Source organism: Pyrus communis, chromosome 10 (genome assembly GCF_963583255.1).
Source record: "Pyrus communis chromosome 10, drPyrComm1.1, whole genome shotgun sequence".
In the NCBI taxonomy this organism is placed as follows: domain Eukaryota; kingdom Viridiplantae; phylum Streptophyta; class Magnoliopsida; order Rosales; family Rosaceae; genus Pyrus; species Pyrus communis.
In genome coordinates, this window is record NC_084812.1 from 11,782,162 (window position 1) to 11,809,671 (window position 27,510).

General features: G+C 38.1%; 5 protein-coding genes across 5 annotated transcripts; 2 read left to right on the plus strand and 3 right to left on the minus strand.

Moving 5' to 3' along the window:
• Positions 1–357: 357 nt before the first annotated feature.
• LOC137747278 (uncharacterized protein At2g23090) lies at positions 358–1,931 on the plus strand. The gene is made up of 3 exons (XM_068487357.1): positions 358–568; positions 900–940; positions 1,550–1,931. The coding sequence occupies exons 1-3, from the start codon at positions 493–495 to the stop codon at positions 1,667–1,669; spliced, it is 237 nt and encodes a 78-aa protein (XP_068343458.1). The 5' UTR covers positions 358–492; the 3' UTR covers positions 1,670–1,931.
• A 758-nt stretch (positions 1,932–2,689) lies between these two features.
• Positions 2,690–6,934, minus strand: LOC137747347 (casein kinase II subunit alpha-2). The gene is made up of 10 exons (XM_068487444.1): positions 6,558–6,934; positions 6,131–6,260; positions 5,775–5,969; positions 4,691–4,848; positions 4,185–4,275; positions 3,995–4,060; positions 3,623–3,705; positions 3,258–3,321; positions 3,094–3,162; positions 2,690–2,912 (listed from the first exon to the last, which is right to left on the minus strand). The coding sequence occupies exons 1-10, from the start codon at positions 6,860–6,862 to the stop codon at positions 2,856–2,858; spliced, it is 1,218 nt and encodes a 405-aa protein (XP_068343545.1). The 5' UTR covers positions 6,863–6,934; the 3' UTR covers positions 2,690–2,855.
• Positions 6,935–14,133: 7,199 nt separating this feature from the next.
• Positions 14,134–14,308, minus strand: LOC137747852 (ribonuclease III domain-containing protein RNC1, chloroplastic). The gene is given in 2 exon segments (XM_068487993.1): positions 14,134–14,200; positions 14,202–14,308. Coding segments are annotated over 2 exon segments (174 nt in total).
• A 4,386-nt stretch (positions 14,309–18,694) lies between these two features.
• LOC137747103 (BTB/POZ domain-containing protein SR1IP1) lies at positions 18,695–22,216 on the plus strand. Its single transcript, XM_068487113.1, has 5 exons — positions 18,695–19,306; positions 19,536–19,605; positions 19,783–20,400; positions 20,479–21,018; positions 21,331–22,216. Exons 1-5 carry the CDS (start codon positions 19,188–19,190, stop codon positions 21,871–21,873), a joined length of 1,890 nt encoding a protein of 629 aa, XP_068343214.1. The 5' UTR covers positions 18,695–19,187; the 3' UTR covers positions 21,874–22,216.
• A 1,738-nt stretch (positions 22,217–23,954) lies between these two features.
• Positions 23,955–25,317, minus strand: LOC137748503 (uncharacterized). The gene is made up of 2 exons (XM_068488664.1): positions 24,923–25,317; positions 23,955–24,703 (listed from the first exon to the last, which is right to left on the minus strand). The coding sequence occupies exons 1-2, from the start codon at positions 25,160–25,162 to the stop codon at positions 24,098–24,100; spliced, it is 846 nt and encodes a 281-aa protein (XP_068344765.1). The 5' UTR covers positions 25,163–25,317; the 3' UTR covers positions 23,955–24,097.
• Positions 25,318–27,510: the final 2,193 nt, after the last annotated feature.

Below are 27,510 nucleotides of genomic sequence, written 5' to 3' on the forward strand. Positions count from 1 at the left end.
CCTTAGCCTTGTATTGTTATTTATATTAATTATAATGAATTTTCTTGACTTACAAATAATACAAACTTACAAGGAGTTGATTTTCAAACTTATTAAGATTCTACTTTAAATTCACCCAATAACATCTCTAATTAATAATTCTATTCATAAAAATTATATTAATAATATCGATTTAAAAAACTAAATTTATCTCAATTAGACCAAACTAACGAAGCCGGTCGGTGTGGCTTTGAACTGGTATTGGGCCCACAAGCCTGGACTCCATTAAGACCGTGTGGGTCCCGTGACGTTGGTGTCACGGTAATTATAGATTCACTCGCCACTATACCAAATTAGCAATCAATACCATGACACAAGGAAACTCATCCAGAAGTTTCTAAAGATATAAACTTGACCTATTCGCCTCCCCCTTTCCGCCTAAGAGGCACAGAGCTCAATTGCCCAATTAGGGTTTCTAGCTCCTCCTCCTTTTCTCTCGATTTACCAGACGCTATGGGAGGAGGCAACGGTCAGAAGGCCAAGATGGCCCGCGAGAAGAACTTGGAGAAGCAGAAAGCTGCCGGCAAGGGTAAATATTTCTTCCTCTCTTTTTTAATTTTTTTTTAATTTTTTTTTAATTTTATAACTTTATTTTCACAAACAAAAATTACGCTTTTCATATGATAAAGAAATCTAGAAAATTACAAATTTTGTAATTCGAGTTAAGTTTTAGTTGCTTGCAAGCTTCTTTTGGGGATTATTGCGCGTAAAATTTCACTGAAAAATTATCCGTTGTGAGAAATTACTAGGAAAAAGAAATTGAACTTTTATGTTTAATAGCTCGTATTGGGGGTTGTGGTTAGATCTAGTTGTTGGTCTAATACGAATATTAATTTGGGTTAATTGTTTGATTTGAACAGGAAGTCAGCTTAAAACAAACGAGAAAGCCATGTCAATCCAGGTAATTACTTCAACTAATTGGTGATGATTTGCATCATGGTTAATCCATAAAATCGTTTATTAAGTGTTTCGATATTAGTTGCGATGGTTCGGAATAAATATTTTCATTCTTATTTGTTTAAATGGAATGTGATTGGAACTGGGTTTTCTGAGAGTGTTAAATTTGTGCCTTCCAATGCCGTGCGTTAATTTTTCTTCTTCGTTTTGGGGTATTTTGTGATCAAATCGGCTCCTTGTTTTACCGGTAGAATGATAAATTCAGCTATTTTGTCGAAAGTTTGAGGTGATAGTGATTATCGTATTTTGGCTGAGATGACTTTGCATATAGTTTACGAAAGCCTTTTAGTTTCAACCCCAAGAGATTTTCTTTTTGGGGGTGGGAGGATTCTGTTTCGGTCACAAATGAAGTCTGTGCCATCAATTCGCTTATGCAGCGGTCTCAAGAGTATGCTATTGTATAATGTCGGTAGTTGGGTAGGTTTTGATGAAGGCCTGGTTGATCGATATATGTGAGTTTCCAATGTAATCAAATCTAATTGTTCCTCAGTCGAGCTAGTGCATTTTCTCCTTCATCTGGTTTAATATGACGATGATTATATGTTGAATGCAGTGTAAGGTGTGTATGCAAGCATTTATGTGCACCACATCGGAAGTGAAATGCAGGGAGCATGCTGAGGCAAAGCATCCCAAGTCTGATGTCTACGCTTGTTTCCCTCATCTCAAGAAATGAAAGAACATTTGGTAAGAAGTCGCAGGGACAAATTGTGAACGTTGTGTCCCTCTATAGTAAAGCCTGGAATGAATTTACTGAGTTCTTCTAGAGCGATAGCTATTTAATACTGCTTGTGGAGTTGTTTTTGTGTGTATGTGATGTGTGTGAGTGAGGGAGAAAAGAAAGAGATGTATCTCCTTGTTGAAACAAAACTCGGTCTTATATGATTGTGAATGTTGGTGTAACTCTTGAAAAGAGTGTTTCATGGAACCTTGGTTCACGGCGTTGTGTTGTCTATACGGGTTGAGTGTCGAGTTTGTGGAACTGCTGTTTGTCAAGCAAATTCACACCAAACCTTGCCTCTTTGGTAATTAATTTGTGTGTCGAAAGTTCTGTTAAGTTTCTTATTTGGTTAACAGAAAAACTCAGTTTTGTTTGCCGTTCTGCGAAGAACCCTTTTGCGAATTTTGCTGGGAATGGGAAGTCTGGCTGCGGGAATACACTATTGCCATTCCATTGTTTGGTTTGTGCAGTATTGGGTATTAATGTTCGTTTCATCTTCCAAATATCATCCATCGTTTGGAATGTGCTTCACCAAACCCGGAACGAACGCATGTTATACCTTCACATATTTTTCTCCTTTTGCACAATGTTCAAAGACCAAAAATAGACAATGGCTTATAAGAGGAGAAAGGGGGAGCCGGAAGATCACTTCCCATTCTGAAACTTCTGATCTATGAACCAAACGGGCCGGAGATTTACAACCGGCGTTGAAATTTTGTGTCAATATCGAATAGAAGGGATGAGGATCTTAAAAATCTTTAGATCTTATTCGTTCATTGTCTATCGCGCAGTCAGTTTTTTGGCAAGTACACTTTGTTTAATTTTAGATAAAAAATTCAAAATAATTTTTAACCACACAATGTACGATGAACAGACATATGATGATTTAAGGATCCGGATGGAATCCAAATCCGAATCGAGGATCTTGGGTGTGACACATTGGTTCAATTTGGTTTATAGAATTAAGCAGAAATATTAAAAGAAAGAAAACTTGTTTAAACGACCATGAAAACATACAATCAGTCTCCAACGTACAACAATTGACAATGGCAAACCGCAGTGATGATTTCCGGATAAATAATACACTCCCCATTTCAAATAGCATATATAGCATGGACCTCTAGTTTATGTAATCGACCAATTACGTCCGCATCCTGCTGCTTTCTGCTGCCCTCACCTGAGAGAAATACGGATGGCCCTGCAGAGTTATCGCCAAAAGACATTTAAGCATAGAACATAGCTCGTATTAAATAAAAGTCGGTGATTAACTGATGTTGGTAAAAAGGAAAAGAAAACGAGGAAAGAACCGGGTGTCACCATTGTTCAGCCTGACTACAAGACAACTAAATGCTATATTATGTGAGCTCGTGCAGACTTACCATTGCCTCTTTTGCAGTTAATCTGTCTTGATGATCATACCGGAGAAGTTTATCAAGAAAATCAATGGCCTGCATGTCAAACACCTTTGAAAAATCAATGACGAATGTAGGAGTTGAGTGACAGATAATAACTAAATTATTGTAAATAATCAAGAAACGGTGACCTCTGGAGAAACTAGGTGCTGATTATCTGCATTAATAAACTTAGACCAGGGCTTCCTGCTGTGCCTGCAGTAGTGTAGCAACGCATCAATATACATATAGAGATACTAATTCCACGTTATTTGTTATGGCAGGATTTCAAATGCATTTTTAACAGCAACGCCTTTTTATTTTGTTTGATAAGTTAAACTGCATTACTTCCTAGTGGAAGATGAAACCACTGCAGTGGCATGCTAAGATATTTCCACAGAATTTCACATTATAACAAAATTGACCTATTACTGGTTTACAGAGAACTGACAAAACTTAAGAATACTGGTTTACAGACAACTGACAAAACTTATTACAGCATTTATACTGAACATACCTCCCGACCAGTGCATCAAGTTGAGGATCAAGCTCTAAATGATACTTGTTCAGATATGCATTCAGCTCATCAGTCCCAAGTACCTGGAAATGCATATGAAATACCATACTCCGTTAACACAAACATTACACCAGATACTGTTTAGACCATATATATGTATATACTAAGTCATTAGGCCATATGTGCATGTGTATATGTGAGTTGGGGCATGTCCCTGCCTATTGATGTGAAACTGCTTTAAGTTCTATAACACACGTCGTTGTGTACTATAAACAGAAACCACTAATTTGATCCTTTGCAGGAACTTTACCAGGAACTATATCATGCATACAGAATAAGTCATGCCAACCACCAATGAAGTACCGACATTACCTTGGCAATTTTTACCAGCTGATCATGGTTGTCATGACCATAAAAGAAAGGTTCCTTGCGAAATATCTACACCAAAAAAACAAGTATAATGAGCAATCAACAAAGATTATATGCTTTTTGAAACACTAGCACATTCTAAAACTGGAGTTAAAAGTAACTAACACCAGAATACAGTAACTGTAATTCTTACCATTCCAGCAAACATACAACCAAGGCTCCACATGTCCAAAGAATAGTCATAATCTTGCAGGTCGACTAGAAGTTCAGGGCCCTTAAAGTATCTAGAAAAAAACCAAGGAAAGACATTTCAGTTATTCCACAAAGATGAATATACAAACTGAAGGATGCAAGGAAACTCAAAGGAACCCTCACAATGCTAAAACCATTAAAGAGATTTTCTACTCTAGCCTTAAAATTCTGGAAATTATTTTAAGCATTTGACTACCCTCTAACTGCAGATGCCAATAAGCATGCACACAATGTTCAAATGTAGTGCCAATACGGTATTTTGAAAAAAAAGAACCTAATTAAGATAATTTTCATCCTAGCCACCTAAACTGATCAGTACTAATTTAGGCGACATATTCGCCCGCTCGAACAACTCCTGTTTCAATGTTCATTCATTAACATGCATGCTCTTTATAGGGGACCACTATCAAGAATACGCATTGGTCCTCTATTGCTGTAAATTATTACCTCGATGCTACACGGACATTATATTCTTTGCCAGGGTGGTAGAATTCAGCAAGACCCCAGTCTATCAAGCGAAGTTTTCGCAATTCATGGTCTATCATAACATTGTGAGGCTTCACATCTCTATGCATTATTCCTTGTGAATGGCAGTAATCTAATGCCTGAAACGTAAAGATAATTAACTTGTGAAAAGGCACAATTAAACACTACTTGGACATTAAATTCACAAGTACTTAAAACAGATCCAGAAACAGATGTTGATCCAGCATTCTTAACATCCAGAACACATAGAAAAGTTGATAGCAATGCTTTGGACTAAGGTAACTAAGGTAGATTGACATTAAATTGCATATTGTTGAAGGAGAGTGTGAAACATTTCTTACAAGTTAACATACCATCATTAAAAACAAAAGCATACAAAAAATAGCCAAACTACGTCAACATAGCTAACAAAACCTTTTAGCTTCTGATAACACAAGATCTCAAGTGGCATAGTAGTCATTATGCAAACCTTTACATGGACTGAAATTAAAACCCTGAGTAACTTGGAACAGCCACAAAGCACTTTAAGGTCCATAGGATTAAAAGCTAAGGCTACAGATACATTAGATGGAAGGTAATTTAAATTACTACAAATAATGAATCATTTGAGATCCATGTTTTTGTTTTCCTTCCTTTTCTTCTCATAAAAATTATACATATCTATGTCTTGTAAAGGTCCTATGACTTCAATCCAACAATTTACAAACATATTATCAACTAATTCCCTAAATTTGAATCAGTCATCTCTCAAGTGATTAAATTCCTCCTTCCTGAGAGAAAGCAACAACCATTCAAGAAGGAATGCAAAATTTAAGAAACAACACATTTATACAATTTCTAGAAAAGTTGGAACAATTATCTGTGGAAACAGCATGATCTCTCGTTGCTAAATTCAACTCTCCTCTCATTTAACAAAGTGCACCATTGTGGACCAGCAGAAAAAACAAAGATTGAACATTACTAATTCCTATCTAGTATCTACTCATCGCCCTACCAAATGAGCTGGGGAAGAAGGGAAGGAGCACAAGCAAGTTACAATGTTTACCTTGAGAAGCTCATATATGTAGTAGCGTATGTCATAATCAGTCAGCGTGGGGTACAAAACTTTAAAATCTGTACTGTTCACAAACTCAAATATCAGGCTTGGGGTTTTCGAGTGCTGATCTCGAACAATGTCAAGAAGCTTGACGACATTCGGGCCCCCACAAAGGTTCTGGAGAATTTTGATCTCTCTCTTAATCTGCACAAAAGACAACAACAAAGTGTTCTAATGTTACCATTATGCACTTGCTACAAATGCATATTAAAAAGTGCGGAATGGGGTTATTGGCAACTGATTCGAACAAAACATCAGAACCGAAAACCCTAATCTCCAAATTTCCTAAAAGGCAATTACTTTACCTTCTTTTTCTTAACAGGCTTGAGGATCTTGATTATACAGCGCTCGTTGGTATTGACATTTATACCTTCGAAAACCTCGCTGTACTTCCCCCTTCCGACTTTCCGAACAACTTCATAATCATCTTGATCACTGGAAACCAAAAAAACCCCACAAAAAGTTGTAACTTTCAGAAATTAAAATTGAAAAGGAAGGGGGTAGGGTAGGGCACCCATCATTGCCACAGATAGCACAGTAAATACACAATTAAATCCCTAATTAATTCTATATTAATCTTAATCAGATTACTATTGCCTTGTATCTTAACTCCACTACGAGCTTACAGAAATCCAAATCATAAATCATCAATTTCAATTGGATTGAATAATCGAGAAAAATCAATAAAATTAGAGAAAAAATTAAACAAATTAGGGAGGTGAAAATGGTTACCCCCATTGGACGGTGAGGGACTCGTAATCCCAGTACTCCTTAGGACGGAGGACATTGACGTCGGTGTAGACGCGAGCTTTGGACATGGCTTCTGCTGCTGCTGCGGTCGCGGCGGTGGGATTGCTCGAAGCCGAGATCTGGCGAGGAGTGGTTTGGGTGGTTGTGGGGATCTGCGTCTCGAGGGGAGGGTTTGGAAGATGGGGGGAGGGGGTGCGCACGATAGGAGGGTGCGCGACCGGCGCACGCAAGACAACGAGGGCGCACACTAGCAGGAAGCGAAGGGGTATTCCTGGATTTGTGCGCATATATCATGTGCTTGGGAGGAAATTGTGGAACGACGACAACGTTAACGTCAAACGACGCCCCAACGAAAAACCTGCGTTTTTGGGGTTGGGTTGGGTTGGGGGTTGGTTTGGTTCGTAATTTTAGTTACTTTGACGGTTAAATATTCGTTGGCGGGCAGGTAATGGTTGACGTGGAAAGTGGTGAGTGGACAACAATGGCTGACGTGGAAAGTGGTGAGTGGCCAATTGTTTAGTGATTTGTAGGCCAAATTGCACCAAAATTCCTGCTATTATCACTTTCTTCCTTTTCGTTTTTGCCCTTGCACTTGCAGTTTATTCCGATAACACCGCGTCAAATTAGTAGACAAAAGTAAAAACATAATACAAGTGCAAGTGGCCCTTATCAAAGTGGTGAAAAGGAATTGAGCATTTGCATAATAATGTGTATTTGAATTTCATTTGTGGTTAATCTAAAAATAAATAAATAAATAAGCTGAATGGAGAAGTCTCAAGATAAATAAATCTTTGCTAATCAAAATGTTAGACGACAAAATCTGAATGGGTAATAATTAATTAAAAAAAAAGAAGAAGAATTAGAGTTATGTTGTAAGTCTATTTGATTGAACTATATTTAGGACTAAGGAGGGAGAGATGCCGGCGGCAAGAGAGAGAAGAGAGAGATTTAATTGTGAGTTGTATCACCTCATTGTGCCTTTATTTATAGTAGTAGGATATGTTAAATCCTTACCAATATATGATTACAACTCTAATAGGATAATATCAATTAAGGAGAATATTCTAAAATATCCCTAGATACACTAGGATTTACACAATCACATTCCTACTCTAAATATAATTGCAATACTTCCCCTTAAGTGTGGAAATACTCAAACAAAACATCGCATCAGATCTTCAGCAGTTAAGGTAGAACAATTGATGAAGTCGTTGGCACAACGAGCGAATGCGAGTTTCTAATATAAAAAAAAAAAGTATGCATAGGTAGTAAAACTCACAAAACCTCACCATGGCAAAACTTAAGGCAAGTGAAAACCCGTAGACTAAGGAGAAAAATAAGAAGTATGCATAATATCTTAAACAAACGTCAAACAAGACGAAAGTAATGAACTCAACGGAGTATGATAATCGCAGGATGGGTGCCTCATCAAAATCTCGTTACGTAGCAAAAACCCAGTGGGAAAAATGCTTCTAATCATAGGAAAAAGATTACATAAAGAGCACGTAAGTATGCTTCAAGATACTCCCCCCGAGTTAGACATAACTTCCAAATAAAAGAACTACAGGCAATTCAATTCAGATAATTTATGCATATCGATTCCTTGGACGAGCTTCTGAAAAGTAGACTTGGGGTAATGACTTGGTAAAAAGATCAGCCACATTGTTCTAGGAATGGATTTGCTTGACTTCCATGTTCTGATGTCATTATTGCTGGTGTGAATAAAAGAATTTCAGCGCTATGTGCTTGGTGTTGTCTCCCTTGATGTATCCCTTCTTTAACTGTTCAATACATGCTGCATTGTCTTTAAAGATCGTCGTAGGAAGGTCAACGACGGTAGTAAGACCACTAGTGCTTCAAATATGTTCCGTGACCGCTCTTAACCAAAAGAACTCACGCGATGCTTTATGCAAGGCGAGGATCTTAACATGGTTTGAAGAAATCGCAACTAGCGTTTGCTTGGTAGACCTCTAAGATATAGCAATGTCTCCAACGGTAAAGACGTAACCCGTTTAAGAACGTGCCTTATGTGGATCAAATAGATAACCAACTTCTATGTAACCAACAAGGCGGGAATCAACCTGAAGACCGATGAGGGCGACTGCTCCTCTTGAGGATTCGTGGGTGTAGAACAAACCCAAATCTGTCGTACCCTTAAGGTAGCCGAAAATGTCTTTAACATCATTCCAATGTCTGCATGTAGGCGCATTGTTATATCTAGCCAAAAGATTAACAATGAAGGAGATGTCAGGTCTAGTGCTTTAAGCCAAGTACAATAAAGCACCAATTGCACTTAGATATGTCACTTTAGGCTCCAAAATCTTTTCCTCATCCTCATTAGCTAGCCGTTAGTGTACTGGGCCGCATGGAAGGTACGGTTACCCCACCCTCAGGGACGGTTCGGCCTTCCCAAGCGATATTACAGCATACTCTAGGTACGTCGATCCTTGCAGGTGCATTTGCAGCAGGTACATATGATCTCGTCACATTTGCTAGATCAGCATGCTTTGAGCGATGCTCTAAAGATCTAGAATACGTCGCACTTCAGTTTCAGACTGGACAGTACGGGGATCTAAACGAGACATAGTGGGAGCATACCACGACAATTCGTGATGTTATACAGGAACGTTAAAGTTCTTACCTCCCCCTAACGACAGGAAGACTGTCTCATCAAAATGGCAATTTGAAAAACGTGCAGTAATGAGATCTCATGTCAAGGGTTATAAGTAGCGAATAATTGATGGCGAATCATAACCGACATAGATTCCCATTCTGGTACATAGTGGCTGCGTTGTTGGCACATAAACTGTGTACCTAAACATACGTAAATGCAAAACATCAAGCTCGTATCCAGTAATCAACTTTAATGGTGAATAAGGTTGGGTAGCGATGGGCATCAGGTAGACCAACATAGCTGCGTGCAATATTGCATAGCCTCAGGCAGATACTAGTAGTTTGGTTCCCATGACCAAAGTCCGAGTTATTAATTGAAGGCGCTTTATGAAAGTTTCTGCTAGGCCATTTTGGGTGTGAACATGTGGTACAAGATGTTCAATTTCAATCCCAACTGACATGCAATAATCGTCAAAGGTCTATGACGTAAACTCTCCGACATTATCCAATCAAATCGACTTAATCGGATAATCAAGGTGGTGAGCCCTTAGTTTAACAATTTGTGCTAGGAGTTTTGCAAATGCAGCGTTGTGTGTGGACAATAAACAAACATGTGACCAACGTGTCGATGCATTAACCAACACCATCTAAACGGTCCGCATGTTGGTTGGATAAGTTCACAAATATCCCCTTGAATCCTTTGAAGAAACTTAGGAGGGTTGTGAATAATATTTGTAATTAAGGGTTGAGTATTCAACTTCCCCAAAGAACAAGCTTTGCATGGTAGGAATCCAACGTATGAAGGTAAATGATGCCCATGTGATGATTTGAGAATATGGTGCATCATGTCACGTCCGGGATGTCCCATACGATCATGCTAAAATAGCAAAGTGCCCTGGAACTCGGGCTCATGGCCAGCCATATGGTGGGTCTCTATGCCGCGAATAGTTGTGATGTACAATCCACTCGGTAAACGTTCAAGCTTTTAGTGAATACGCTTTTGGCCATATTCATAAGAAGTGATATAAAGAAATTCAAAACCATTCTTTTCAGTGATTTCAACATGATATTGATTATCTCGAATGTCTCTAAAATTCAGCAACGTTCTTCTGGAACGTGGAGAATAGAGGGGTTCTTTAATGGTTAAGACAATACCATTAGACAACATTATACGGGCCTTTCCGTATCCTTCAATCATGTTGGATGAGCTTGATAGGGTTGTTAAAGGTGCATTCTTAGGTATGAAGTTAGTAAAATAGTGTCACTTACGCAAGATGGTGTACGTAGTAGCACTATCAACCAGACAACTAAATTCCCCACTAGTCATACCTAAAAATAAATTAATTGAATTGGTCACATGTATAAATATAATTCTATTCATTCAATTAATCAATCAAGAAATAATGTCCATAAAATAATTATCCATAATTTAAAACAAATCAAAACCAAACAAATTATTCCAAAGACTTAGAAAAATTGTCCAAAAATTAAAACATAAATCTAAAAAATAAAGGGGTTCGGCCACTCCTAGTGGGTTCAGCCACTAAGGGTAAAAGCACCCTAAAAAACATGTCTAGAAGAATAAAACTTATTCATCCATAGAAGCTAATACCTCCTAAAAATCTGATATCTTTATGGATGTAGTAGCATCCTTGGGATGTTCCATATTGGCAAAGTTAGACTCATGACGGGAATGACACTTGACAATAGCCTCGAGGGTAGCTCTGCATATGTGTGACCAATGATCTTTTGATCCACAACGGTAGCATATGTCCATTTCAGTGGAAGTCGATTGAACGGTTGTTTTTCCCTTGTTCTTGAAGTTTAAGGCCTTAGGTTCAAGGGGTTGGTGCTTCTAGGTTAAATTTCCTACCTTAGGTGGGCATTGGCTCTATTAACCTTGGGCTTGTGGGTGGGCTTGCCACCCATTACCATAGCCACAATGTTTTTTTTTCGTTATTTGTTGTTGCTAGAATTGGTTGCATGCGCTTCAAGCGGAACGTTTGAGCTAGTGGGTCAAGTTTGATGATTTCTCATCAAAAGCTGGTTCTGCTTTTCAGCGGGAAGTAAAACCGAGATCAAATCCAAAAATTTGGTGAACTTCTATGCCCTATATTGTTGCTGCAAGAGAATATGGGTTGCATGGAAGGTCAAATAGGTATTCTTCAAGAGATCTACATCTGTTAAGTCCATTTTATAGAACTTAAGTAGTGATCGGATTCTACAAACTTCAGAGTTGTATTCATTCACGAACTTAAAGTCTTGGAAGCGTAAATATTGCCAATCGTATCTTGCTTCAGGCAAGTAAATGTCTGGTGATTAAAACGATCAGCCAGAGCAAGCCAGAGATTGTGTGGTTTCTCCTCAGCGAGGTACTTGATTTGCAATGTATCATGGTTGTGTCTTCGAATGAAGATCATTGCAGTAGCTTTCTGAGCTTCATCGACGGGGTTGGCGTTGGTTTGATGGTTGCTCTACTATCCTTTGCAGTAAGATGAAGCTTCACGTCTTGAACCCACTTTAGGTAGTTTCTTCCAAATACTTCCAGAGCGGTGAAATCGAGCTTGTTCAAGTTTTACATGTCCCTAAAACGGAGAGTACAATGAGACGTGGTTAGTTATATGGTAATCCATAGACATTCATTGTAGAACATTCGGGGTTCTATATACATGTATTGGTTTAATTTAAACATGAAAGCCACATGTTTCATGTGGTAAGTTTTGAATGAAAACTTCGGGTTTCAAAGGTACTAAATATGAAACTACAGGTTCAATTTAGTTTTATGAATGAATAGTTCATAACAGAGATGTTCCTGCAAGAACATAGAATGCAATATGCTGATTTAAGTGTAGTGGATTTTAGTTGCTTTGGGAATTCAAGTGTGAGAGCTTCAGGACTACGAAAGGATGTCAACGATTCAAAGTAAAAAAATAAATTATTGAGTTAGTGTCCAAAAGTGATCTTCAGGTCAATAATTTTGGATTAATTATCATATTAATGGACTGCATGTCACTTTTAATTAATTCAATAGATTGAGACCAAACAGGGTAGATCATGGAAGCAACATAATGACAGATGGGTCATATTAGGCTCGATTGGTGATATACCAAGTGATAATTATATTAGAATTAATTGGTGTGCCCTAAAGTACCCCAAAAAAAAATTATTTGGGTATGAGTTATAACGCGGGCATGCCAAAAATTAACATTGGGTCAAAAGTAAGGATGTGGCCCAACAAAAAAAAAAGGGCTGGTAACAACGCGTGGACAGGCCCTGCAGTTCTGTTGCAGGTCATTGGGGCTCAGGAGGGCTACATGCCTTTGGGTCGTGTGGTATGTGTGAGCTCAGCAGCAAGTGCCGCTGGTTTAGGCCAAAAACAAGGCATGAGTGTAGCCCCAACGTTGCTAGCCTGCGGTTTGGTGAGGGGAAACCCAATCGAGGCTGGGTTTCGAGTTTTTTGACCGGAACAAGTTAAGCCCTGTAGCATAAGTTGCTGGTAACTTGGGCCGAAGCTAGGGGGAAGCCCATCAAGCAACAGTTGCTGAGGGTAGGCCTGGGCATGGGACATGAAAGGCCCAACAGCTATGGGCTGTTAGAGTTAGGCCGATGACGCGCAAGACAAGGCCAAGGAAGCTTTAGGCCTTTTCGATTTGGGCTAGGGGCTTCAGGCCCGTGATTACCTTACTAAGCCTAGGGCCTGGGTTGTTTGGCGTAAGTAGCAAAGCCCAAAGAGCTGCTGCCGTGTGGTCCAAGGCATCAAATGACGATGTTCCCATGTTTGCTCCATAGGTTTGGGCTGCAGGCCAGCTGCAGTGGTCGGCAATGGTGCCTACAGCTGCCTGGCGGAAAGCAGCAGCCATGCTGTATAATTCCTAATTTTTATTTATTTATTTTTTTTTCTTCTACTTTTCTAGGGTTTTAAGAACCCTAAATTGCTTCTAATTTATTTGTATGCTTTGACTTACAAATTCCACATAGAAAAATAATTGCGTAATGCATGAAGCGTATATATATTGATAAATATATGAATCATATACAATATATATATCGGAAAGAAAATATAAATATAGGGGGTTCATGCATCATGGGAAATGTTTTCATGCTTCGTGGATGTTGCAAATATCTTACTTTATTTTAAGCGTACCTAATTAGCAGAAAACAAATAAAAACCTTTGAATTTTGTAGAAGAAAGCCTCCTCCTACGATCCTTCAGTTCCTTAGCTTCTGGCAAGAGCGTACTGATAATGTGTTGTAATCCTATTTGACTGAATTGTATTTAGGACTAGAGAGGGAGGGAGGATGGCGGCAAGAGCGAGAGAAGAGAGATTTAATTGTTTGGTATGTGTTGTATCACCCTATTGTGTCTTTATTTATAGTAGTAGGATAGATTAAATTCTTACCAATATAGGACTACAACTCTAATATGATAATATCTATTAAGGAGAATATTCCAAGATGTCCCTAGATACACTAGGATTTACACAATCACTTTCCTATTCTAAATATGACTACAACAAGTTAGACTTTGCCACTAGGATTTGGAAAGAGAAACTTTCTCTCTTTCTTCTTCGTTGCAACTAGAACGGCACACAGAGGAACGACAGAAACAGACCTGGATTTGGATGGACAAAAAGCCCAAGTGAATGCATGGGTGCGCCTCAGCTGCCTCGGCACACCCCAATGCCACCTTACGCCACCCCCACAAAACAGAGGTGAAAACCCATCAGCCCCGCCTCCAAGGGCACCTAGGCCAGCCCCGAGGCTAGTTTTTTAAAACACTGCTTAGAATGCTCTTAACCAAGTATAAACTCCTCGGATTTCAATTTGTATTTTATATCCACATTATAGCGAATCTCATCTCATTTTATATCACATTAGTGTTGTTAGATATCGCAATCACATGATTCAATGCATGTATAACGATTAGAATATGAATCTTTCATCTTCACAGAGTCACAGCTTTAAGTTGGGTTTGTTCAAAATCGAAAACCTCAAACATGAGGCGTCCTACATGCGAGGCCATGAAGGGCTTGTTGAACAGCAGCATGAACTGGGTCGGGAAAGATGACAAACTGATGGAGACGCTTCTTTCTCAAATACCTCCCGCAGAATTTGTTCATGAGAACACGGCGATATCTCTCTGCTAGCCACTTTCCAGGAGCATCAAAATCTTTAATCAACAACCTTTCCGCCATCACAACCACAGAACTGTCAACACATCTATTTGGTACAGGAAAAGAAAAATATGAGGTCTGCTACACAATTGGCCAACATATTCTAATGGCTCGTAAGAAAATCGAGGATGCTCAAATTTGTGCTTCGACGGATGCAAGAAAGATAGCTGAATGCAAATAAGAAAGCAAACAATACATAAAGATGCAGGGCCTGAACAGACTATAAACACTAACAAATACGTGTAAGAATATTGAATAGAGCATAACAGACATAACCTATCCACATTTGGTGGTTCTAAAATCTTGGGATAGGACGATCCGCCCTAGTAAACTTTGAGTGTGAGAGAGCAAATACTAGCTAGAAATCTGGCAACACATATGGAAATGGTAACATAGCACGTCGGCATGTTGCCTTTGTCTTCTCTTATTTTACTTCAACCTTTTTCAGATTATTCACTACGTTATATTACGATTAGCTTAAATACAATTGCATATTGCAGGGAAATGCACATATAGAGATGGACAGTGAGGGAAACACCTGTAGCTTAAGTCCAAGTTCGACGTTCCTCGCTACAGTAATATCTGGAATTCTATCAGTCATTGCCAAGGGATATCCCAATGTCCACATGACTTTAGGTCGGCTTTCATAATCCCATACATTTCCTTCAGAACCGATGCATATCTGGTGGAACACAAGCCCTAAAGAGCTTTGGATGTGCAAAAAGCGCATCTTCTGGGACTGTAGATACTTCAGAGCTTTGATAGTTGCGTCCCATATAATGCATATGACCAATTTTAAGGGTATACAAGTCAACAAAATGTTGCATCTATAAGAAAAATTTGTAAATACTTGGAGCTTTGATAGTTGAGTTAAGAGAAAATTTGAATAGGAATTGAAATTTACACATTTATGTCATATCTCCAAATTCTGAGGCTTCTATTGTACAAAACGGAGGAAAATACCTTAATATGACGGAATAACTGAAAATTACAAACTAAAACTTTAAGGGGCTCATAACTGAAATGAAAATTCAGAGGGCACAATGAAACTAGGCTTATAATTCTTGGGCATTGCCGACAAAGAAATGCTCTATAGTCATAGGAGGTGGCGATGTAAGTCAGTCAGTGTGCCAAAATTAACTTTCTTTGTCACAGGCAATTCACCAAACATCAAAATCGGATTATTGGAGACTTGGAGTTGTTATTCTTTTGCACGAGTCGAGTCCAAGTTCTGCGTTGGTCAGCGCAGTAAACTTGGTTGCTTGGATAGAATGAAAGGGACTGCTTGGTTTGGATAGAACAATGATCCATACAAAACTTGACAAGGATAATGTTGGTCATCAGTCTATATATGTAATACAATCCTTTTCTTTGATATTTTATCATATCATGATCTAATTAGGCAGCAGTCAATGTAATACGATTGTTTTCTTTGCTAGTTTTGTCATGTCGTACCCGAAAGGAAAAAATAAAAAGAATAAACAAATTAGGGTTTTGGGTTGAATATCGCATTGAACTTTGAAGGTTGTATGAAGCAGCTGCTATTTAGTAGTTTATTTTGCATTTGGACTTAACAGAAATTCTTTGTGCAGTTATCCTTTTTCTGTTAAAGAAGTTTTAACTATTTATAATGTCAATACTAGTATATCCTTACTGTCAATATCAATGGCATTCACGTCGGTAAGTTTGCAGCTGAAAATTGTCCGTCCTTTAATAGAGAACGAACTTCGTCTTCAGAGAAGAGCTGTTTGGATTATCTACATACAAGAGTAGCATGACATAAATGAATACAGACAATAAAGAAAGCATGAACTGATTCATCACATTGTAGTTTAGTGACTCCATCTCCATGGTTCAGTATTCTAATGATCCCGTGTGCGTTTTACTCAATAAACAGTAGCAGAATGAATTCAATCTGCTGATCAATTACTGAGTCAGATCTCTCTCTCTCTCTCTCTCTCTCTCTCTACTTCTTCCTAAAAGATTCATCTACTTCTCACATGCGATGGGGCCGTCGATATGGTCTTACTCACAATTGATGGTGTTTCTTTTGTGGCTAAACTTCCCCAGTCAGTTATGTGCGGTCTTACTCACAATTGATGGTGTTTCTTTTGTGGCTAAAACTAGCAGGCATTTTCAACGACACCAATCAACAAGGACACATGCATCTTGGTAAGTAGTGACAGGTCCAAAACAGCATAAATCCCAGACGACAAGTTTTTCCTGTAAGGTACAAATAAAAACCCATCTGGAATCTTGAATACAGTAATGCTTCTGAAAATTATTGCCTTTATCGTATATAGCTCTTACAGTAGCAAGAAACTTTCTTGCACCCGCTACATGCATTCAAATGTTAGACACTTGTTTTATGCAACGGGTGCTGGAAAGTTTTCTTATGTGTAGTGTATGGTCATAATTCATATGACTGTTGAAGAATCTAAAATCCTCAAATCGAAAAATTTGGTCGAGTTAAATACAACTTATTCCATGGTTTCACCATTATCGATGTCTTTTGTGTAAAACTTCACACTTATTGAATTGTATAATTTGAATTAACTGATTAAGTTGGAGACAATACGGATGTTGATTAATAGTGGGTTATTGGATAGACTCTAAAACATTAACATGTTAACTTACATGTTGTCCTTTGGAGAAATTTCTTGCATCCATCACTGGCTGGACTGACTCTAAAACTTACAATGATCACATCTATTAGTAGGTGCTGACTATGAAAATTCCCATAGAATTTTATTTATTTGTCCTCTACCCACACTCAAAAAAATTGTTGAATGAAATGAGATGCTCCTATTATATTGTAGGTCACACCACCTTTTATCTTCATAATGAAATCCTTCATAATGAAATCATTTTAGGCTCCTAGCTGCTGCATATACCATGACTAGATGTGATCTAAATTCTAATATTGTAATTTCAGATTTGCCGGCAGATACTACAAATAGAAACAGAGAAAAAAAATGGAAAGCTAGAGGCCAAGGATTGTTTTGCTAAGAAAACCAAAGAGAAGCTGGGTGCAGCTGGGTAGGCTGATTGAGGGCCCATCAATGACTTTATTTTCTGCATTATTTGATATCAGAATCCAATGAAATGAGAGTTTTTGGGTTGTTTTTTTGGGGGGGGGGGGGGGTGGTGGTTGGGTGGGGTGGGGGCGGGGCGGGGCGAGGTGGGTGGTGTGGGTGTGGTGTGCAATTATTCCAGAGAGATTGAGATCAATGTTTTGATTTGGTGCCTAATGATCCATCACCACGGTGAAAGGCTCCCTTCATTGGCAAGATGTGAAGGCACATTCTATGTGGAGCCATTTGATGTCTGCAGGTTCTGTTCTTTCCTTTAAGTTTTCAAGCATCATTTATTGCGGAGGAAATTTAGTGAACTCAAGTCACTCTCTATGCAAACTCTGTATTTTCATTACAAATACTCTCAAATCTGATGTTTGTATCCCGTAGAAGTAGGTGACTGTGGGACATATATTAGGCTTTCTTCTGCTAAACTTACCAGGAAGGGAAAAATAAAGAGGTTCTGTCACTTTCTCTCAGATACTGTTTAGGAATTACAGGTTTTTGACAGTGAGGGTTCATATTGTAAAGGTTCTATTCTTTTATCAGCATGTAAAAGAAAAGAACGAAAATGGAAAAAAAAAAGATTTTAGTTGTGACCTATGCGTGCAGTCATACTGGAAAATCATTGTAGCATTGAAATACAGTCGCGCGATATAACGAATTTATTGTTACATGAGATAGATGGACGACAAGTTTATGCTTTAGATATATAATACTAAATATCAATCCACTTGTTATAACATGACGCATAGGTTATACCGCGTAAAATCTTTAGATAAATTTTTCATATAGGAAAATTGTTGTAATACTGAAACGTGATCATGTGATATAACCAATTTACACATCATATGAGATAGGTTAAAGACGAGCTTATCCTTTAGAGTATGCTAATTATCAATTCATCTGTTATAGCATGACTGAGTTGATTATACCATGTAAAGCCTCCAAATAACCATTAATAATTATTCTTCTATGGCAATCTAGGTTTTATCAAGAAAAAGCCCCAACAAAAGCCAATATATATGTTAGGCAAGTAACCCTACTGATTCATCCATTGATATGAAAGGCATGTTACTATTGGCCTCGTGAATTTTGAAGAAGAAATAAAGCATAGAAAAAGAAAGGGTTTACGAAGATGAGGCACCTTTTTTGTGGATGGGAATGTTTCTTCTCCTACGTCCCACGTTGATTTTCATACCGTTGGCTGCCACTAAAAACATGCAAAAGCCATCTCATCCTCTCGACCCAACTTCCCCATGCCCATACACCACACACATCATAACCCCTACATCTTTTTCTTTTTCTTTTACCCATCTTCCTCCCAATAATATCACAAATGCCACTCGTTCAGTTCCCTCCTCCTACCCCTTGACTTGTATTCACTCTCTAGTTTCTCTCCTTTCAGAGGAAGGCATTTTGGGTAATTCATTAAGTCTGATGATTACTTGTGAGGGTTGAAGCTGGATAACGCAGGTTTATCATTAGAGCTTCGATATTTTCTGTTCTTATTATTGCAGAATGATTGTTTCCCTTCTTTATATATTCAAGGAAGTTTGAATGATAAGGGTCAAAACGAAACAAAAACGTACTGAAAACAGCGTACGTAGGGTTTTTGCTTCACTACAGTAAAATTGCAGCAGCTCAATCTTTCTCTCTCCTCTCTCTCTCTCTTTCTCTCTGCAATTATTTGATGTACTATATGATGGAGAAGGAGAACTGAACATGATAAACATTCAACTGTTACTTCCATGGCGGATATCAAACGTGGCGAGGAGAGTACTGCACCCACTACCACCACTACCACTGCCAACATGTCCTCTAAGAAGAAGGAGCTTCTTTCTTCTGCCTTGAAGAGAACTAGTGAATGGTTTGCTTCTATCTTTTCCTTTCTCTCTTTAATTGGTTCAGTGTGTTTTTTCTTTATTCCTGTTTTTGATACAAGTGATGTTTGGGGAGAGGTATTCAAAAACAGGGCAGATATAAACGCTCTCTGCTCATGAAATATTTCTCTCTCTCTCTCTCTCTCTCTTGTAGTTCCAATGATTTCTCCTACAATATAGGGATAAAGACTAATGAACGTATCTTGAAACTTGCAGGATTTTTTCGCAGGAGATTCCGAACGATATTAGTATTAATGTTGGAGGGGTTTCCTTCTCATTGCACAAGGTAACTTGTAGTGTTTATTCATGTATCAAATTATGTGACCGGTAGCACTAAGAACAATTATTTGGTACAAATTAAATTTTTGTGATAATTTTTGTTGTTTTAATATATGGATGAATTTAACAAACATGGAAAGGCGTAAAAATTATTTAATTTTAACATGATCTACCAAAATTGCAGTTCCCTTTGATTTCGAAGTGTGGACACATAAGGAAACTGATATCAGAATCTAGTGATGCTGCTGATCTATCTGTCATTGAACTATCTGATGTTCCGGGCGGATCAGAAGCATTTGAGCTTGCAGCAAAATTCTGCTATGGAATAAATTTCGAGATAAGCACAGAGAACATCGCAATGCTCCGATGTGTGGCAGAGTATCTTCTGATGACTGAGGACTATGCGGTTGGAAACCTTGTGGGAAGAGCTGATGCATACTTAAATGAAGTGGCATTGAAGAGCCCAGCAGGTGCAGTTACTGTTTTGCACATGTCAGAAAGTTTCCTCCCAATGGCGGAGAAGGTAAAATTAGTGAACCGCTGCATAGATGCAATTGCTTTTATAGCCTGCAAAGAGAGCCAGTTCAGTGTGTCCAGTAGGGCTGATGGCGGCAATGAGGGTGTGGTTTCTTCAGCTGTGTATCATCCAAAGCCTGTTGTGGATTGGTGGGCTGAAGACTTAATTGTTCTTAGAATTGATATGTTCCAACGTGTTATGATTGCAATGATGGCAAGAGGGTTTAAGCAATATGCTCTCGGACCAGTACTTATGCTCTATGCGCAGAAATCGCTAAGAGGTTTGGTGAGATCTTACTCCACAATGTCATAATTTTCAGTTTAGTAGCTCATGTCTTGACATATAAATCCTCTCTTGGCATAGGAAATATTTGGAAAGGGGAGGAAGAAAATCGAGCCGCGACAAGAGCACGAGAAGAGGGTTGTCTTAGAAACAATTGTGAGTCTATTGCCAAGGGAGAAAAATGCAATGTCAGTTAGCTTTCTTTCCATGCTTCTTCGTGCTGCGAAAACCCTGGAGACAACGGTTGCTTGCCAGCTAGATTTGGAGAAGAGAATGGGGTTGCAATTGGCACAGGCTGTTTTAGATGATCTCTTGATTCCATCATATTCCTATACCGGGGACACATTGCTTGATGTCGACACTGTGCAAAGGATCGTGACGGATTACCTTGAATATGAAATGGAGGGGAGCCGTTTGGGATATAATGCAGAGGATGATTTTGGTTCTCCTCCACCAACTGACATGGAACGTGTCGGAAAGCTGATGGAGAACTACCTGGCTGAAATAGCCACTGACCGTAACGTATCTGTCTCAAAGTTCATTGGCATTGCTGAACTAATTCCAGAACAATCAAGGGAGACAGAAGATGGCATGTATAGAGCCATAGATATCTACCTAAAGGTGCACATTTTCGTGTATATCTTTCTTAACATCAAATGCTACATGTATTTACAATGGTTATTTAGGCTTTTTATGTAGGGTAGTGAGTTTCACACTCCCCTTTTCTCCTCCTGAACTCCTTCCTTTTTTCTAGCCTTGGATTGTATAAATCAAAGGAGTGCAAAATGAGAATACAAAGTGTGAAAATAACTACCCTTCTGTTTTAATAGAGATGAAATTGCCATGGGATCAAAACATCTCTCAGCTGGATTCAAATGGCATATTTTGATACAAATTTTTACGTTAAGTCACCTATCTTGTAACATTTCACAGGCTCATCCTGCTCTGAGTGATATGGAGAGAAAGAAAGTGTGCAGTATGATGGACTGCCAGAAACTTTCGCGAGAGGCCTGTGCTCACGCTGCGCAGAATGACCGGCTTCCTGTTCAAACTGTTGTACAAGTGCTATACTATGAGCAGCAGCGTCTTCGAGATGTCATGAATGTCAATCCCATAGGTGCTGAATCCTCTGTTCTTCCATCCAAAGGGAGCTTATACTCCACTGATACCCACTCAGTTCCTGATGAGCTCACCATCTTGCGCAGACAAAACGAAGAGCTGAAAATAGAGTTGGTGAAGATGAAAATGAAACTGAAAGAACTCGAAACGTCTACTACGAGAACAGCAATGATCAGTCCAATGGGAAACACTCCAACATCTGCTGACAAACCTCCGCTGCCTCGAAAATCATTTATGAACTCAGTATCGAAAAAACTTGGGAAACTTTCTCCCTTTGTGCGTGCAGATGGAGTGACACCTACCGGTGCCAAAGGCCGAACAAAACCTGCCAAAGATCGACGGCATTCAATTTCGTGAAGCTTCAGTGTGCAACTGAGCTCTATGCTGCTTTATGAGAAATCTAAATTCAATTGCCTTTTGTTTGCTTTGTTTAGGCTTGGGATAATTTGTAACTTGAATTTCTAATTTGTTCCATCTTTGTTGTGCTTTGTGTGATGTCATTGTAAATAACATTGCCACTTTGCTTTGAATAAGATTACACGATTTAGTGGCATTGAGTATAAAAGAGCGGAGAGGCTGAGTATAATCTTTTTCAGTTGAAGTTTGTTTATAGCAAAAACTGAGCCACAGTAATGGGCTTCGTGTTGCAGTCTTGACAATGTGTGTATGTATGAACGTTTGTGGTAAAATTTGATTGCTATATCCATGTAATCTCCAACTAGTTTAGTGCATCTGGTCATCAAGAAGAAATTAAAGAATGAAACAGAAAAGGCTCACTCTTATAACATGTTTACCTATCTGGAATCAATATTAAACAGCAATAGTCCGTTGGCACGCTCATTTTGAGCTTACATTCCGTATTACTAAATAGGACGCGTACTATGCATAGATTATGAACAGGCGCTTAAACTACATTTACTTTAGAAGAACATGGTATTTGTTTACATCCACCCCACTAGTTTGTCGGAAAATAATTTTTACACACCATTTTTCTTCTTCCGCTCAATTCTTCTTTGATTTGTACAATCTAAAGGTAAAAAATCAACAGAGTTGTAAAAGAAGAAAGAGAGTGAGAATCACTCCCTAGTTTATTAGTCAATTATGAATAAGTAAACACACCACAAATCTTAACCTCCAACTAGTATAGTCCACAGGCATCCTTCTATTTCAATCCAAACAGTTGCTTCTGTTTGTAGCCAGGAGCCTGTCCTGAAACCAAAATAGACGTACTGCACCAGACCATTACTGCGTTTGTGGGGTCTGTGCTCAAATGATTAAACCCTTTGTGAAAAAGTTAAAGAGTAGCTAGACAGACAGACTATCAGTGCAGCATGTTGATCATGTCGGGGGTAAAATTATCATGCAACCCAAAAGAGATGCTTTCTATCATATGTGATGACTTCATAAAAAGGACTCATGACCTTAACCAAACCCTGAAGTGCTGACAATATCGTTTACTTTGAGTCTTTGTGAATTGAAGGCCTTAATTAATATTTGATGAACGGAGGTGGGACGATTCGGACTTGCGAACGAATGAATCGTTGAGAATTTACACGTTCTTTAAGTTGTTTAGATGACTTTATTTGCAGATAATTTGATGCAAACAAGGTTTTTTTCTTCTTTGCATAACATATCATTCAGTGATCAGAACAAATAATTCAAATTTTGAAACCCCTGCAGTAGCATGTAACTTAAGATTCCTCAGTTTTCCACTTTCTCCCACAATTATAACCATTATTTTTACAAATTATGAGAAGGTGCAATGCAACCGTCCAGATGGTAAGTCACCACGAGAAGAAGAAAGAAATCTACATTTGGTCTCTTCTTATTCTAATCATGGATAATAACTTATGCTTAAGGAAATCCTCCTTAAGAATCCTTTCGTTACTTATGTGTTAATAAACTTAGAAATAATCATTAATTGGAATAATTCCAGTACTTATTTCATGTAAGTAAACGTGCCATTATCCCCTTTCGACAATGTTGCTAGAAAACATTTGAGCTTGCGTGTGGACTGTGGAGGATAAGGTTTGACAAGACTATCTCCTTTTGTCAGGTAACTAGAAGATAAACTTTTCTTTTGTCAACAGCGCAGCTGCTTGAACACGCAGCATCTTAAGATGAAAAAAGAATCCCCTTTTGTCAAGTTGTCCTTGAATCATGATTGAGTGTTCACAGTAGCATCATCCATCCAATACATGGTTATCACGTAATTAAAAAAATGCACACTCGAACAATACTCTTGTCACGTGATGAATTGATAACAAGAGAATATCTTTGCTGATCAAAGTGAGTAGAGCATAATCTTGTGTAGTGTAATTACGAGTACATCACTTTTCTTTCTCTCTCTCGTAACGCCTATCAGTGGCTACTCATCTTCATTTCATCATATATTCATTACATTTCTTTATAAAACTGAAAATGGAAGTAAAGCAACGGAGACAAATGATGATCTTTATACAAAAACTCCACCCATCACAATAGAAAATTAACCAACTAATTAGAAGCCCACCCAAACATCATCAATCACATATTAGTTAAGAAGTAAGAAGAAGAGGTCTAAAAATCATATCAGATCATCTCAAGTCATGTTCAAGCTTAAAACTTGGAAGAGCCAATGAGGCAGTTTTAGCCTCTCATCCTGTCTTAACTGTTCTTCGCCACCATTAACATTGCTGCTGCTGATTTTACTCCCTCCACCTCTTCTGTACCCTCCTGATGCCATGTCAGCAGGCAGCAGCTGCCCATGTGTACTACTCTGATTGGTCCTCCCGGAGAAACTACTTTTCCTGTTTATTGCATGGCTTGATCCTGTAGAACAAGAAGATGAGAAGCTACTTGGACCTGCTGAATCTGATAACGTTAGTGCTGCTGCCTCTCCTCCTCTCTTCCTTCCGTTGCTGTTGTTGTTGTTGTATCTGGTGGGGCCCAGAGTCAACTCAATCTCACTCTCATCTATGATCTCGAGCACCCCATCATCTCCATCTGTGTCTGCAATGAACTCTTCTGCTCCTGCCGCTGCAGGCTGTTCTAAATCTAGTTTCCTTTGTGGGTTAAATTGTGCCTCTTGGTTCTGATGATAATTTAAATTCCAACTCTCTTGTTTCTGTCCGTTGGGCCTGCTTTTCCCGACCGAGCTTTTCATCAATATGTTCTGCATATGATACAGCCTATGAAGTTCATATACCTGCAGCACTAGCTCAACTTTAGAGACAAGCTAAAAACAGAAAGGAGTGAACAGATTAAAATAGAGTTACAGAAGTGATTTCCGCACTTCCCAGGTTTCTTTTCCTAGTCTTCAGACTGAATAAATCAAAGGAGAATGAATAGACGGAAATAAGGGGAAGAGTGCGGAAGGAGAAAACGGGACTGTAAAAATCACTACCCTGAAATTATTATTTATTACCTGCTCCTTGAAAGTTTCTTCATGCTTTAAGATGGCCATCCTCATATACTCCTTATCATATGGCTTCAGAAGCTTCTCCATACCTAGAAGCTTAATTTGGCAACCTTGTGAAAGAATATATCCTGACTTGTGAAAGTCTGATACTGTTGTGCTCAAATGAAGGATAAAAAAGGCAGAAAATGTATTTAGATAGGAAGGAATGAATAATGTGCTAGAAACATGATGGTTTCTGTTCAGCATAGAAACAAAGAGAGCACTTGCTATGATGAGTTGCAAACACCAATACAAATGGATTATATCAGCAAACTGCTTTTTAGAATAATTTGTCTGCTTCAGCCAATTTTGGACCACAACAAAAATATCTTCCAGCTTCACAGGGCCTCACTTATATCAGCAGCACAGTACTATATCATCTGTTCCCAATTAATACTTTTGTAAATTGTTTTATGCTTTTACTGATTTTTCTCAGCTACCTACTGTTGAATTTTGTTTTGTTTTTGACCCTTTTCATTTAAGTGGTAATTAAACATCCTTTTTCTGTTCAAGTTGCCTACCTCCCAAAATCCCAGATGATGACATCACAGCGATGTACAGTTGCAAATAGTAACTGCTGGGAATTAATTTAGAAATGGTTTTGCTTTCCATATAAAAATCAGCCTCCAAAATCAAACTTGTTTGCATTCCAAACAATTTTTTCTTTGATTCGAGTGATAGTTTAAACTAAATTAATCTAAACTATGAGAGAGATGGCTCAAACGTGTGTGCATAGGAGGAGCATACGGTTGTAACGGTTCTAACCAACTTAGACAAGTTGAGCATTCCGAACAATATCAAAACGCCAATTGCATGCTTTTGCAATAACAGTAAAACATAAAGACAAAGAACAAATCTATATGACTGAAAGAATGATCAAGTTTGAATCTCTGACCTGCACGTTTCAGAAAGAGGTACTCAAGAGCTGGGGAGATTAACTACAGCTTGTGTTCTTTTGAAGAATAAGCAAAAGCCAACAGAAATAAAAGCACTGTTTCAAAGAAAGGCAAAAGGCTCTTCAAACATGCAAATATATACAGCAGCAAGGCTTAGCTTCTGTTTTGTAGAATATGAACTTGCCTTCACATTCCCCATCAGGATATACTACAGCTTCAAGTACATTTACAAAATTTTTAAAAATAATTAATTTAAGAATTTAAGAATCTCTCTTTCACACACAGAAACCAAACTGCTGCTGTTGCAGTTGGGTTTTGAGGCATGCCCAACAAATCCCAGTGCTCTTAGCCAATGTGATTCAAGGTTTGTGAAAGAGATGCCTCCCCAGACAAGTCCAGCAACGCAAATATTATTTAATTAAAATATATAATATAGAGATATTGATCAGTTTGTATTTTATCTAATCTCTTAGTGATTAATTAGTTTTATAATTGTTAAGGATCATCAACTAGGTACATTGCTCAACTCAAAGACAATCATTAGAATAACAGCTTAAACTTGCACAGTGATTCACATGCACCCGAGAATAATATATCCAAATCTACAGTTGTCTCGATTATGTGTTCTAATTGTATAATTTGTACAACAGTACAAGGAATGTTAATATGAAAATGAGAAGAGTATCGTGGCATGGCCTGGCCTGCCGACAATGAGATCACGACCGTACAATAAGCATGTATCTTAAGAATAGTATAGCAAAGAAGTTTGTATACGGTCGAGTGGTACTGATATTCCTCTTTACTTGTAAGTAAGAGATTTTAATTAGAATATCATAAATAAAAAATTTAATATCAACTTATTCATCTACTTCTTGATGTTAATATATTGATGTATAAAAATAAAAATAAAAAATAAATAAAAACTTGTATACAGAAATTCCTATTTAAGAATTTCTCCTAAAGAATGAACATGAGATATCGATCAAATCCAGCACACTACCACAGAAGCTTTAGATCATTGTGATTCTCCTTTCTATTATAATTTAGCCTTGTCATTTTCCATTTTAATTTAATTAAGGGTAAAGTTTAAGAAACCATGCATATATTTTCTATGTAAGCGTACATTGTAAATCATCAAATGTATGATGGGTGGGGCTGAGTTATTAGATTCTTCGAGAATTCTTTTTCGTTCATAGCATAATTTCTGATCTTACACATAATTTCGTATGTTATTATGTAATAAGCTAGACTGAATTAAGATCTAATGTTTTAGAATTCAAATTTTGCAATGAACAATTGTAAATATGTATGTATATATTTTAAGGTTGAATCGTGTATGAAGATGCAGTGATCATCTATTGTATGAGAACATAACAAGCCACATCATTCATCGTTATATAAACACACAAGTCTGGGTAGATGCTCAATAACTTGTTAATGAAATAAGATTATTATTATAATAAATCATTTCCAAATGATAACTGTGACATCCCACATCGTCCAGAGGAGTGATCCTTATATTATATTCTCATCTCTACCTAGCACGAGGCCTTTTAGAAGCTCACTGGGTTCGGGTTCCATGGGAACTTCAAAGTTAAGTGAGTAGCGCACGAGAGCAATTCCATGATGGGTGACCCATTGGGAAGTTACGCGAGAGTT

Excerpts from the sequence above, each read along its gene's own strand:
- LOC137747347 (XM_068487444.1), bottom strand. The coding sequence starts at position 6,862 with ATGCGCACAAATCCAGGAATACCCCTTCGCTTCCTGCTAGTGTGCGCC. Across the intron at positions 4,061-4,184 it reads GTTGTATGTTTGCTGGAATG|ATATTTCGCAAGGAACCTTT; the intron begins GTAAGAATTACA and ends TTTTTGGTGTAG. Across the intron at positions 3,706-3,994 it reads AGCTGGTAAAAATTGCCAAG|GTACTTGGGACTGATGAGCT; the intron begins GTAATGTCGGTA and ends ATGCATTTCCAG.
- LOC137748503 (XM_068488664.1), bottom strand. The coding sequence starts at position 25,162 with ATGCTGAACAGAAACCATCATGTTTCTAGCACATTATTCATTCCTTCC. Across the intron at positions 24,704-24,922 it reads AAGAAACTTTCAAGGAGCAG|GTATATGAACTTCATAGGCT; the intron begins GTAATAAATAAT and ends CTAGTGCTGCAG.
- LOC137747278 (XM_068487357.1), top strand. The coding sequence starts at position 493 with ATGGGAGGAGGCAACGGTCAGAAGGCCAAGATGGCCCGCGAGAAGAAC. Across the intron at positions 569-899 it reads GCAGAAAGCTGCCGGCAAGG|GAAGTCAGCTTAAAACAAAC; the intron begins GTAAATATTTCT and ends TGATTTGAACAG. Across the intron at positions 941-1,549 it reads AGAAAGCCATGTCAATCCAG|TGTAAGGTGTGTATGCAAGC; the intron begins GTAATTACTTCA and ends TGTTGAATGCAG.
- LOC137747103 (XM_068487113.1), top strand. The coding sequence starts at position 19,188 with ATGGCGGATATCAAACGTGGCGAGGAGAGTACTGCACCCACTACCACC. Across the intron at positions 19,606-19,782 it reads TTTCCTTCTCATTGCACAAG|TTCCCTTTGATTTCGAAGTG; the intron begins GTAACTTGTAGT and ends CCAAAATTGCAG. Across the intron at positions 20,401-20,478 it reads AGAAATCGCTAAGAGGTTTG|GAAATATTTGGAAAGGGGAG; the intron begins GTGAGATCTTAC and ends CTCTTGGCATAG.